The sequence below is a fragment of the Zonotrichia leucophrys genome, chromosome 1 (genome assembly GCF_028769735.1).
Source record: "Zonotrichia leucophrys gambelii isolate GWCS_2022_RI chromosome 1, RI_Zleu_2.0, whole genome shotgun sequence".
Classification (NCBI taxonomy): Eukaryota; Metazoa; Chordata; class Aves; order Passeriformes; family Passerellidae; genus Zonotrichia; species Zonotrichia leucophrys.
Genome location: NC_088169.1, coordinates 11,005,409 through 11,018,719, shown reverse-complemented (window position 1 = coordinate 11,018,719; position 13,311 = coordinate 11,005,409). Strand labels below are relative to the sequence as shown.

General features: G+C 34.7%; 1 protein-coding gene across 10 annotated transcripts in view; it reads right to left on the bottom strand.

Annotated features, from left to right (window-relative positions):
• The window catches only part of DMD (dystrophin), a 1,046,893-nt gene that overhangs the window by 681,289 nt on the left and 352,293 nt on the right, over nucleotides 1–13,311 (bottom strand). For all 10 annotated transcript variants that reach the window (XM_064706931.1, XM_064706854.1, XM_064706864.1 and 7 more), the window contains 4 exons: nucleotides 12,413–12,514; nucleotides 12,166–12,273; nucleotides 6,547–6,726; nucleotides 617–792 (listed from right to left, as the gene is read on the bottom strand). In XM_064706931.1, coding sequence (XP_064563001.1) covers nucleotides 617–792; nucleotides 6,547–6,726; nucleotides 12,166–12,273; nucleotides 12,413–12,514 — 566 coding nt within the window. The remainder of the gene's footprint in view (nucleotides 1–616; nucleotides 793–6,546; nucleotides 6,727–12,165; nucleotides 12,274–12,412; nucleotides 12,515–13,311) is intronic.

The window sequence follows — 13,311 nt, the reverse complement described above, 5'->3', positions numbered from 1 at the left end:
AGCCAATTCTGCTTAAACACAGCAGAATTTTTTCTCCTGACTTTAACTAGTGTTCAGCATCAGTATAAAATCCCTTGTCACTTGTACTTGAGTTACACATGAAAAAAATCTGAAAGTAATAATAATGCATGTTTCACAAAATAAACTGCCTCTGGAGAACTGCTATTTTTACTCCTGACCCATGAGCCCAGAAGAACACAATGAACTTTAGAAAAAGCAGTATCTCCATTACTAGTATTTAAACTATAATAAAATTCTTAAAGAATACAAAAATCTTAGAATTAATTTGGAATGCTCCTTGTCCATCACATTTCAAGACCCTAGCCAAATGGGATGCCCACAATGCCATACATAAGGACTTTAACTGACTATAATTAATATGCAATTGTACTGATGTAATCATTAATATTCTATACTGCTAAATATGTGTAATAGAAGCAAAACATAATCCATAACTCATGCTGAGTAAAGAAAGATAATAATCAGCTGGCACCCTAGTAGAGAAGAGAAAGACAATTTTAAGCTCAAAATAGCATACAGAAAAACACTGCAGTCAAATGACAATTTTTGTCCAGATTCTATCAGTATTCCCTCTCTGTCTCATGATGATTCTCACCTCTTCCTAATTTCTGAATCCACAAGGAGTTGCCTTTTTTTGTGGGGTGGAGGTGGTGGGAGTTCCTCTTTAGCATGCTTAACCAGGATTTGCTCTCTTGTGGTCACCATAGTTACAGTTTCCATTACAGTTGTCTGTGTTAGTGATGTCTGAGTGGTAGTGACAGCCTGCGAAATCTGTGAGAAGTACAAAAACAGAGGTCATACATTATTTGAAAGCCTTCAGTAAAGATTGTTTGGAGGAGCAATAGAAAATAATGAGAAACTGCTTTCATCTGATCATAGGCTGACCTTCAGGAAAAAACATTACACGCAACTCAAGCTAGATTGTTTTATCTGACTCACGCTGTGTGAATAAGTTATCTGCAAAAGCCAATATCAAAATCAGAAAGGATTCTAATGAACTTATAGCTCCCTGTAATGCCTGCTGAATGAAGAAATGAATGGAATTCTACAATGGAATTGAATGATAGCAAATAAATAATATGCTACTATCACTAAATATCAACTTCAGACTGCCCCCCATCTGAAAATTTCCTCCTTGAGAGGTGATAAAGGCATTAAAATGGCACTAAATTACCAGTTATTAGTCTTACCATTTATAAAAACTTTCAAATAGAATGTAATCCACCACAACATACTTGCATGAAAAGGCAGTTAACTTTCTGGCTGGAAATCTTAAATTAGAACACATACATTAGAAGGCAAATTAATTTGCATCAGTTTTATTCCATAATTAAAAACCAATATTTAGGGGGTCACACCAGATACTAATACCCATGGTATGTAACACTGTAAACACTTCCTATCTAATGCACTTAGCTTTGCTCTGGTAATATGAAAAGAAACCCCTTAATATAGCTCAGCTGCATTAAAAAAAGAATGATCAGAAATTTTTTTGCTAATAGTTGTTTGTACACTGCTTATGCATGTATTGCCATTTGTACATTTTTCCATATAACATTTTTCAACTCAAATGTGGGCAGCTGCTCTTAAATCCCACAACTCATGAGAAATAGGCCATATCTTTTTTTGATTCTGTCAGATGATGGCTCATTTGTCAAAATGCTCTAGTTACAGCTCCAATGACCACTTTGCAGTTTAAGGGCAATGAAATGGAAAATAAAGGAAAAAATTATACCAGGACAAGAAAAAGTTGTGCACCTGAAAAGCCCTGCTTCTTTGCATTTGCTAATATGCAATATTAAGAGTGTCCAATTCAACAACAGACATGCCAGTATCTGAAAGTTCATGAAACTATAAACCCATACATAAATTATCTATTACTTCTTGCATCAGAAACTCTGTAAGAGAATTGAGTCAGCTTAGTTATTGAGACATAAGTGATTTTATAAACAGTGAAGAGGCAACCAGGTCTAACACCTTCTCCACAATGCTTCCCTGCATTGAAAAAGTAAAATAGAATGCCAAGGAAAGGGAAACACTGTTAGCAATCAGCCTCTTCCCAGCAGGCAATATCAGTAAAGTCAAGAAACCTGAAAAAAACCCCAACAAATTCTTGCTAACTCTGCTGATTTCTTCCCATTGCCTTCCATGCAAAAGTCTTCCTGTTCTTTGTCCAGGCTGACACTGGAAGTGATGAGTAGGGAAGGCCTTTACCACTGTAAACTGGCAGTATTTCTAGCGCAGAGCCAGACTCTGGACTACTAAGAGTAAAAAATTTAGATTCAGAGCAGATTTAAAAAAAAAAAATATGCATTAATTACAACAGTTGAATAAGCTGCTTGTGACCTGCAGGGATTTAGGTAACATATGAACTACAGAATTCATTGGAAGAGAAAAACACCCAGTTGACTTTTTAACCACTAAAATTCTATGTAGTACCATTCTTGTTTTAGTTCCCTCAACAAGATGTATTGATTTTGATACTTTTTTTTCCTACAGAAATCATGACAATATTAAGTCAGCATTTACATACATTTTTTTATTGAAACTCTCTACAGCATTCTTTTCCATTTTATTTTAATTAATTAGAGGGCAGAAGGAAAACAAAGTTAAAGTTTCTGATGTCTAGGGTTTCATGACATTTGAAGATAGAACCTGATGTCATCTCTCCCTGAGCTTGCTGTACATTAGAACAGAAAGAGTTTCTTGCCTATTATATAATTTTGGGTACAGTCTCTCTGTTTCTTTTCCTCTTCTCATAAAACTCATATTACACTCTGTTTTATCCAAAAATCAATGATAGGATGATGTTTCAGACACCCAGGGTCATATCCTGCCATGTTTTCATTTGCTAATCAATACCAGGGCAGAGTTTCCAGTGCAGAAGGTGTAACACAGAATAAACCACAGCTAGGGCACTGTAGGAATCATCTGCAGCATAATTCCAATTACCGGAGTAGCAGCTGGAGCTGGAGATGGAGAACTGCCCTTCCAGAGCTGGCAGAGCGTTTTGACTGCTCAGAGCAGTCAAGGCATGATGCTGGGGCCGTAATGATTTGGATGTGAAAACAATAAAAAAACCTATTTTTCATTCTTAATCAATAAGAGTGGAGGTTAAAATGTGCTTCAAAAGGAGAATGGTGATGTGAACTTGAAGTTCATAGTAATTCTAATTAAAGACAGGGTAAGACTAAAAGGTAGATTGCAACCTTCCATGCAAGATGAAGCTGGTTCACATTTAAACTGCATACAGTTTAATAGGTAAAGGACAATCATTAACAATATTAGGAATACCAAAATTAATAAGACATTTTTATTAGCCTACCTGGTGAAAAAAAAAACAAAAAAGAAAACAAACAAACAAAAAAAACAACAAAAACCCCAAAGAACCAACCCCCCAAAAAGAACAAAGAAACAAAAAAAAAAAAAAAAGAAAAAATAACAACAAGAAAAAAATTCAAGCACCTTTTAATCACCAAAGCAGTGTGTTTCATGTATTATTCAAAGACAAGACAGTGCAAATAATAACTCTATATTTTCTTCATCCCTCTCAGTACCTGAATAGCAAATGTGATTCTGAGAACGGGTAACATACACTAGGGTTTTAACCCACTAGAAAATCATACAGAAAGGACTAAGGTGACTCACAAGGGTGCACATTAAAAACTTTCAAAGCACAATGTTTGCCAGCAGTTTCACATCAAGCTCATCTTTGAAACATGTTAAAACCCATCTCTTTTCCTAGCAGACAAATTCAAATCTTTTTCATCATCTATAGGCAAACATATGTACAATGTGTGTATAGCACTTCAGTAGTTTTATGGCATTTTATTTCTCATTTATACAGCAGCCTTCCTTTAATGCCAACATTTATTACTGTCTTTGGAAGTGCCCTCTGTCCTGATAAACTCATAATTTTCCTTTACACTCACTTTTAGAGCTGTCATCTGTTCTTTGATGAAATTTATCTCTGTGAGTGGGGAAGTTCGGATGAGGAATGGCGTTTTCCTTAGTTTGGAAAGATTTTCAGTATAATTTAGTGGAGTATAATGAGTTCAGCAAAGCTGGGTTTAGAGTTTCTGGAAGCTCCATGTCTAGCCTAAACAAGCTGTCCTTGTCCTTGATTCCACTGTGTGGTCAGTGAAGGAAAGCTGACATTTTCACGATGAGGACAAACTGCTTTTTAGATTTCTCTCTCTCTCACACACCCTCGCCATCCAGTCATTTGCAGGAGGAGCTTCAGCCATGTGTTCTGATTAGATGCTTGAATTCAAGAGCAATTAATTCAGCCAAATGTGGGAGAGCTCACATTCCACTTTCTGCACTTTTCCTTTGGGATTTATAGCTACTTTATATGTCCAGTTGGAGAATCATCCTTGAACTGAGCCTGAGGTTGTCTCTTCCATTTAATTTCTTATTTTGTTAACAAGTTAATCATTTGGTGACACTTTATTAAGAGGGGAAATAACTAAGGACAAAAATGCAATTATGGGCACCCTATGAAAATTATTAATCATAGAATCCTGTAGGTTGGAAAAGACATTTAAGATCATTGAGTTTAACTACTGACCCAGCTCTGCCAAGTCCACCACTTAACCATGTAAAGCTAATTTTGAAGACATTATCTAAGCTTGACGAATAAAACATACATTTTCTGATGGCTTTTAGTGGAAAATATTCTATTTTCACCCTCTTCAAAGTCTGCTCCTCCTCAGTTCATGACTAGAGAACATAATGAGATCATGCATTTTTTTCTCACAGTGTAAACACATAAATGAGCTCTGTAATGAATACATGTAAAAAAACCCTCACTTGCCCAGACAGAAACCCATGGTGACACGTACACCATCAGGATTTCACAGAAAATATGTCTGAACAGTGTGACAGTGCCTTAGGAACAGGTACTTCAGCCAGGTCTAACTGTGCAATGTTTCCAGAAGGGGAAGCAGTATTCCCATGGCAGCACATCAATTCTACCCCAAGCAGAGCAGCTTCTCCTTGGAGGAAGAGCTCATCCACTGAAACATTCTGCTGTGATAGGACAGCTACACGGTTTTGGGAATCCAAAGCATCTCCCAGCTGTGCTGATCTATGTTTACAGCCTCAGGACTGATCACTTCATTTTCTGTAATGTAAATTCCATTTCCAAAACCAGTAACTGAATTTAGGAGCCATCACCAATCTGAACAGGACTTGAACAATTTGGAGCGACTTACAAACTTCCTCAAATTGTGTGACCCTAGCCATCCCAAATTTAAAAATGAATCTCTGGAATTTTCCTCTGCTTTGAAACAGGAGGTGTTCTACAGCAAATATACTGTAACTAAATCTTATTTTCAATTCCTAAATGCTGTGTACACAATATGTTATACTTCTAACTAAAATTGTGCCCTTCCACCATTTTCTTCCCATAGATTCTCCCAAACTGATTTCTCAACTTCATCTGCTTTTTCTAACTATCACAGAGCAAGCTAAAATAATAAGGTATGAGTTGACAGCAAGGTTACTAAGAGGGATTCAGATCACTACATGAAGTATAGCAGCTTTTCTTTAATTATCCAAACAAAATTTGGTAGAAGTATTAGCAGAGAGAAAAAAAAAGAGCAGCATGCTCAAGGGAATTGAATCAATCTGACCAGAACTGTGAGAGATCTATATGGACAGGACAGAGGTATCTGCTGTAACATTCTGCTCTTTGTTATTTAATCAAAAAGCCTTAATAACTATTTCCATTTTACCATTCACACAGTGACAGTTCAAAAATAACCCTATATTAGTGAGATAATGGAATGGAAAAAAGGGAGTTGGTTTGGGTTTAAATTCAGTAAGAAAGAGATGCTAACGAGATATCTAGGAATAATAACTGGATATGGGTTTGGCTACTACAGAGCACTGAATTTTATTACCTGGTTTAAAAATGTCTTTTTTTTTTAATATATTGCAGTTAGAAAAGTGGTCAAAATAGTAGCAGGTTACATTTTTTTCATTGGCACTTTTGTTATAGGTATAGATTGATTTCTTTATTTTTTCAATACGTTTCTCTTTCTTGTAGCCTGTCTTTTTAATCTGTAAATCAGCATATCATATACAGAAGTAAAATATCAGTCAATTAGTAATTTTTCAGGTTGAAAAAAAAATCACTTAAACTAGCAGACAGCTCTTGCACTGATTTCAGACTACGTGCTATTTCAAAGAGACAGCTATAAAAATGTGTGTTATTATATGTTAAAAATAAATTAACTGGAAAGGTATTTTCATTATGGTTTGCATCATCCCTGAAAACATAGTTAACAACCCAAGAAAGTAATCAACACTATAACTAGAGATTAAAAACTAAACAGATGAATAAAATTCTAGAAAAGTATATTATCACTGTATTATGCCGTCCTAAAAACAAAATATGTCTCAAGCAATCATGCAGGGGAAATAATTAAAACAAGATGACAAACAGCACCAAAACTACTTCAAGCATTTGACTGTCAAAGGATCTGATTGTCATAAACTGATAAAACTGTTTTTACAAACCTGTTTAGAATTGCTCTCCACCTTCTGCACAAGGCTTTCCCAGCGCTGAGCAAAATTTTCAAGACGACTTTCCAGCTTTTGAGCCACTGCTTTATTTTTCACAGCTACAAGGAGATCTTGGCTGAGCAGCTTCAGCTTACTCATCATTTGCCTTTTCATTTCTATATCTCCTTTTAGGATCTGTTAAACAAAGTAACAGAAGGAAGAACACACATTCATACAAAAAAAAAAAAAAAAAAAAAAAGAAAAACCCAACAAAAACCAACCCAAACCAAAACACCCCAAAAAAAAAAAAAAGAAAACCAACAAACTTAGAAGAAAAATCACAAGGAGAACATCAGAAAGAGCTGAAAATGGGTTAAGGGCTCCTAAAATTCCATAATGTTGTTTCCATAAAAACTGCTGGCAGAGCTTTCATAGCAACATAACATGGCAGGTGGAGTAGCTCCAAACTTCACAGCAGGCTTCAGGTGATGACATGAAACAAAAAGCTAACAGTTGTGTAACAGGAATAACCTTAAAACTGCACTCATGTTAACAACTATATCAACATGACAAACAATCTTTCTTAAATGTGTCAATGTACTTTTTTATATATTGCATATTGAAAGAAGAGTTTCCTAAAAAAAGTAATGTTTGATCCCAATCCTGGATTAAAATATGCAAACAATAAAAACCCAAACAAACAAACAAACAAAGCAATAAAAACAACCCCCCAAACAAAGAAACCCAAACAAACAAAAAACCAAAAGACACTGTGCCAAGGCACCTTGAATCTCCTGAGATCTATACATGCAAACCTGCCTATTAAACAGGCTATTCACAGATCCAAGGATCATCCACAGCTCCAGTCCTTACCTGGGTTTACTTTTGAAAGCCTTAACTGGTTTACTCCACTGATTTTCATTCCTTAAACATTTGTTCTCTACACCCTAATCCTGTAACTATAGCCAAACTTTGAATTCTCTATGCAGTTGTGGATTGCATTCTAATCCCCAAGGCATGAAAAGGATAATCAAGCAAGTGGTTAGACAACAAAATTTAGTCTACATATACTTTCCTACAGCTATATAATCCAAAACTGTAATTAAAAATGCAACTCAGCCAAAGAAAGATTCATTGTCTTTGTAATCAGCACTATTTCTATTCAGATTTGATTTGAAACATCATAATTACTAACGGTAGGTACAGTTAATATCAAAATTTAAATTGATGTATCCCTGAGAAGTAGAAGCTAACTTCATATTGAAGAATCTCTTTTCAGAGTAGTAGGAGACCTAACAGATGGAGGAAAGTAGATGCAAACCAGTTTAGCATGTTAAATTTCAAGCACTGCTATATTTGACCTTTTTTTACGCCTACAGCATCAGAAAAAGATCATGTGTAAGCCACCATACGCTGAGTGGAATAATAAAAAATTATATCCTGTGAAACATTAGTTAGTTCTGAGGAGCAGTGTTTGATTTCCAATCACCCCTGCCCACAACAGCTGGATAAAACACCCAGAGCTCAGCAGCAATCCAAGACACCTGGAGCACAAGCAGGAAGTGAAACAGCACAAAAAGAAGGATGCTAAAAATTTCTTTTAAAGATATTTCTCACTGCAAATTAATATGCTTTTGTAACAGCTACAGTCAATCTGGAAAACTATACTGGGAGATTCTGTTTTCACATTACTTCATTAAAAACCTGTTAGTGTGCCACAATAACCAAAAATATGCTCTGGGGTTTTTTTTTCCAGTACAATAATAGAACTAAAACAATAATAGTAACTGCAAAATATGTAATTTTCTAATTTGGAGGGCAAGACATGGTAGTTTGCTTTATGAAATTAATTATCAAATATATCAGTCATAACTTCTGCCAAATACGTACTATAAACCCTGATATTGGAATGTTATAAAGTGATTTCCTTATTTTTGGTAATGTGGTTCTGGTTTTGGGGGTTTAAGTTTTTACTTCTTGATTTTTTTCTTTTCCTTAAAGATCAAAAAAGCTTACTTTGCTTACTGTAACAGTCTAACCAGCAACACCCACTGTAAAGTTAATTTTCAGCTGCAAATAAATTTATTCCAGTCTAAAACAGTGTAATGTCTAACTTATTTTCTCTATGTAAAAAAAGCCAAAAATGTTGGGTGAAGCAGGAAAATATTTATAATAATTGAATATATACTATAAATATATAGAGGTAGATCTTGTATACTTGTACATCTTTGCAAGAGCTCTCAGTATTTGTTGAAAAAAAAAAAAAAAAGACTTAATTTTACAGACTACAAAATTGGGGCATGAAAAAGAATCTATCAAGCCTGTGCCATACATGGCACCAAAATATCACCTCACTTCTACATTCTCAGTGCATCACATCTTCCAGCTATTCCATGTTCTGGAATAGCTTATGTAAGAAACAAAGAGTCAATTATAGACTCAGTGAATAAAAGGTAGGTGGAAAATTTAAAAACAAAACAAAACACAAAAAGCCCGGTTGTTTTAAGGAATTATTTTAAGAACTGGAGCGAACCTGCTGAACAGTTTTTCTGACCTTTAAACTTGGAAGATCCCAGAAGGGAGGTGATGACAAAGATAAATTTTCACATACAATGCTGAATAAATCCTTTGAAACAAACTGCAGTCTGTGGAGAACCCCACACCAGAACAGGCAGGTGTGCTCTGAAGGAAACTGTGACCCTGTGGAGAGCCTACTCTGGTGCAGGCTCCAGTCTGTGGACATTAATATGATATAAAGTCAAGATTTTTTCCTACTGTGAACTGTATCTCAACAGACCTGTTTCACATCAGTCCCTTTAGAATGCTTAGGGCCTTGTAGGAAGGTTGTAGAATTTCAAATCAAGAGTCACAATGCTAAATGGTTAAGAAACTACCTTCAGAAATTTCCTTCCAGTTAAAGAGACTGGCTAGAGAACACAACCATAATCTGGCAAATTTCTGCACATAACTGAGGCAGAAACATAGGCTGGAAGCTCTTATGTCATATTACAATATCAACTCCAAAATTCTTAAGGTCTAAAAGGAACAACTAATGCTGTCATTTTTTGCTGGAATGACTGGACAGCTGAGGGACCAAGATATCATTCTGTTAAGAATAAAAATGTCTTTATTCTAAGTAAAAAGTTACATTTTTATTCTCTCACAGACTTGCTTTTACAATTCAGACCCAATTATAAGAGTGATCCTTGGTGACAGCTTCTCCTCTACTACATTCAAACACATGTCAAAATAAAATACACCAAAATACAGGCACAGGGTGTCAGGGTCAGGAGAGTATGACCCCATTTTTCCCTTTTTCTAAAAACCAGTCCAAGGGAAGAATATATTCCCTTCAAAAAAACCATCATGTGGCTGACATATTAATAAAAATTCCTGAAGGTTCAGACAAGATTAAAACTGTAAATTGTCAAATACAAAACTTCTAGCAATTTGGCATTGTGTGAATGTAAAAACACATACTCACTGGAATTTGGTAATGACTGCTACTATGTCTAAAACCAGAGAGGGGAACTCCAAAAGTAAAAGCTACTGTTCTGCTCCAAGTCACTAAATAGGCAGTTTTCTTCTAGCATACCACCAATATTTAAATACCTAAACTATTGCATTATGAATCATGTTTCTAAAAAGATCAAAGTTATTCACATGTAAAAAGGAGTAAGGTGCAATTAATAATCTCCACCTGTTCCTTCAAGGATGACATGATTCTTTTTGAGGGTCAGGGCTATGGATAAATAATTTTATTTACTATTTTTTGTTGTTCACTCAGTCTTCTGAAAGATCACAATTATTTCATGACAATAATACTTAACCATTTAAACTGGCAGCATAATTTTAAAATAATGTTAACTTTATAAGAGTTCATTAGTGAAACTTATGAAAATACTACAGAAGTGTTTCCTTTTTAACATCATATTTTCAAGCAACTCTGAAAGGTAACCAAACTGGCCCTATCTTTAACACTTGCAAAACCTTAATGGTCTACTACTTCACAATATGTGACAAACATCTCAACCCTCTGTACCTATGTCCTCTAGGAAACTTCTGAAATCAAGAGTATACATTTTTTGAACAAATTTGAATTTCTTGTAATATATTTTCCTTCATGAAGGTACTCCAAAGCATCCTGAGTTTTCTCTAATCCATTATGTGTTAAAAGCCTGGCTTGAAGTCAGCTTCAAGACTGCTCACACGTTAGATTGCTAGAATTTCCAAAAAGTATATAAACGAGGCAATACATGTTTTCCTTCCTTTACAAAGAAGTTTACTTAATCCTAAGCAATCTTTAATCAAAATCCAAGTCTGTAATTCTAAAGAGATATTTTTATTCTCCTAAAGTGTTGCAGAAAGAAAAAGAAGGGAGAGGAAAAAAAACGCAAACATGTGTAGCAGTGTAATAATTAGTGTCTCAAGATTATGCTAAAAATCAATCTTTTGGTTCTTAAATTAACTACTGCGTTATTCTATGAATCAAAGGAACATGTACCTGTAATTCTGGACCAGCTACAATGGAATTAAACAATTAGTCTGTGAGTTCATTTTTTTAAGCTTTATACATGTGTTTATGGGAGGACAAAATGAAGTAAATTTTAGAGGCATCACAGTTACTCAAACCTCATAGACATCATGGTATTTTTATCAACCCAAAGTCTGAATGATTCTACTTTTAATACAGAATGATTAGAAGGAAATAAATCCAAAATTAATTTTTAAAAATTTAAGGCTGAGCCTTAGATAAATATAGCCAAGCTATGTATATCCAGTAAAAAATATTTAATGAACAATATATTATTAATTGGTATTTCATATTTATTACTTAATAATTAATGATAGCTAATTAATACTAAAGAAATATTAATGTCTGAAAAGATCAGTAGGTTTTTTTTTCCTGAGAAAGCAATTATTCACCTATTTTAACCAAAGCATGGACATGAGTGTTTCCTATGTCCTAAATAGCACACAGAGTATTATTTTCTTTACACGAGTCATACAGCTGTAAAGCCATTGGCAAGTCTAGGCTGCCACAAGTTTTTCACCTCTAAAAGCACAGCCAGACCTACATTCCCTCGATAAAGACCATGCAGGAAGGAGAATTTTCTGAAGAGTGAGGTGGAGGATGGGGTGGAAAGGGTACATTTTGTGCATGTAACTCTATTTCTGATGCTGAGGTACAGATGCAAAGTAACATTGATTTCAACTTCTCATAATTTCTGAGCCTTCAGCTTTTTCAAGTTCAAGGAATGTATGTCAGGGTTTGCTGAAGGATAACTTATTCATATGCAAATTCCTTTGCGCATATGTACATAAAGTCTCACATGCAATAAATACACCAACAGTATCAACAAAGTAGTCTTCACTGTTAAATTATGCATATTTTTAGGACACAAAAATGCTATTTTATTTCATGAACTTTTGACCAAAGATACAACCAATAAAAACATCTCTGTCTATTGGTACCTTTATCAGCAAGGCTATGGACCAACTATTCCATCACAGGAGGCAAAGCCCAGTCCCAAAGTATGAAACCATATGGTCTGAGAGTGGGGTAAAGCCATGGGCATGCAGACTCAGATTAAGGAAGCTGAACATAAAAACAGAAAAATGAAAAATACATACAGCCAATTTGCTTAGATTGGTCAGCATTTCATTCTGATCTCCAAAGCCAGTTGTCTGGATTTTGCTCACAGCATCCTCTTTCTCAGTAAGCCATGCATCAAAAAGGCACTGGAATAAAATTGGAAAGAAAAAGCTTCAGTCAGACCTTTCCTATATATATATACAAAAATAAAATATATTATTATATTTTCTATAATGTGTTGAAGAACATTCCAATCTATAACTTATTAAAAAAAAAGCTATTCACCTGCTCCTCTGCAAAATGCTGCCATTTACGAAGAATATCTTGCAGAAGGATCCATCGTTCTTCTGTCCATCTGCAGATGGCTGCCCACCGTTTTCCAAAGTGCTGGAGAGAAAGAAACACAAAAGTGTGTTTAGCATTTATTTACATTTTTCTTACTTAACAAGGAAAGCTGTTTTCCCTATGGCATTACAAAATTTTTATGGAAATATTCTCCTTATTTGCTTTTTTCTCAGGCATTTACCCTAAAATTTGTTGCATATCAAACTGAAATGGACTTTAGGCCCATCTGAAATAAAATAAAAATGAGGAGAATAGGGAAAACAATAGATCTAAACACTGAATATTTTAATACTAATCTACAGATAGTTTTCTAGCAAGTCTCTAGTACTACACTTTGAAAAACTCAGTCTCTTTAAAAACTTTAAGATGCCCAAAACAGAAGTACTTGAAACATAAACATGATGGTCAAAGACATGGCCAAAGCAAAGACAAAAAACTGCTTTTAAGTTGCATCATCAGTACAGCTGGTCAAAGCTCTTCCCTCTTTTAAAATATTGCAGTTTAAAAAAACCCATGCTTATAAACTTCCACATCAGCACAAATTCCACTGAGGTTTCCCAGGTATTTGTACCATTTATTACTATGCATGTATTTAAATTACACAAAACACCAACAATCTTGTTCTCTTCTCCTTTACTTTAGCTGATGATAGAAAACTTTTATTGCAATGACTTATAGTGACTTAATTACCCCTGGACATCAAATATAAATTATTCAGTTGCTCCCAAATTAAAAAAAAAATCTTATAAACACCTGAAAGATATTCTATATTACTGCGTTCTTAATTTTTCATCCACTTAAAAACGTATCCTGACAAAAAGATAATAGTTTTTCTTTTT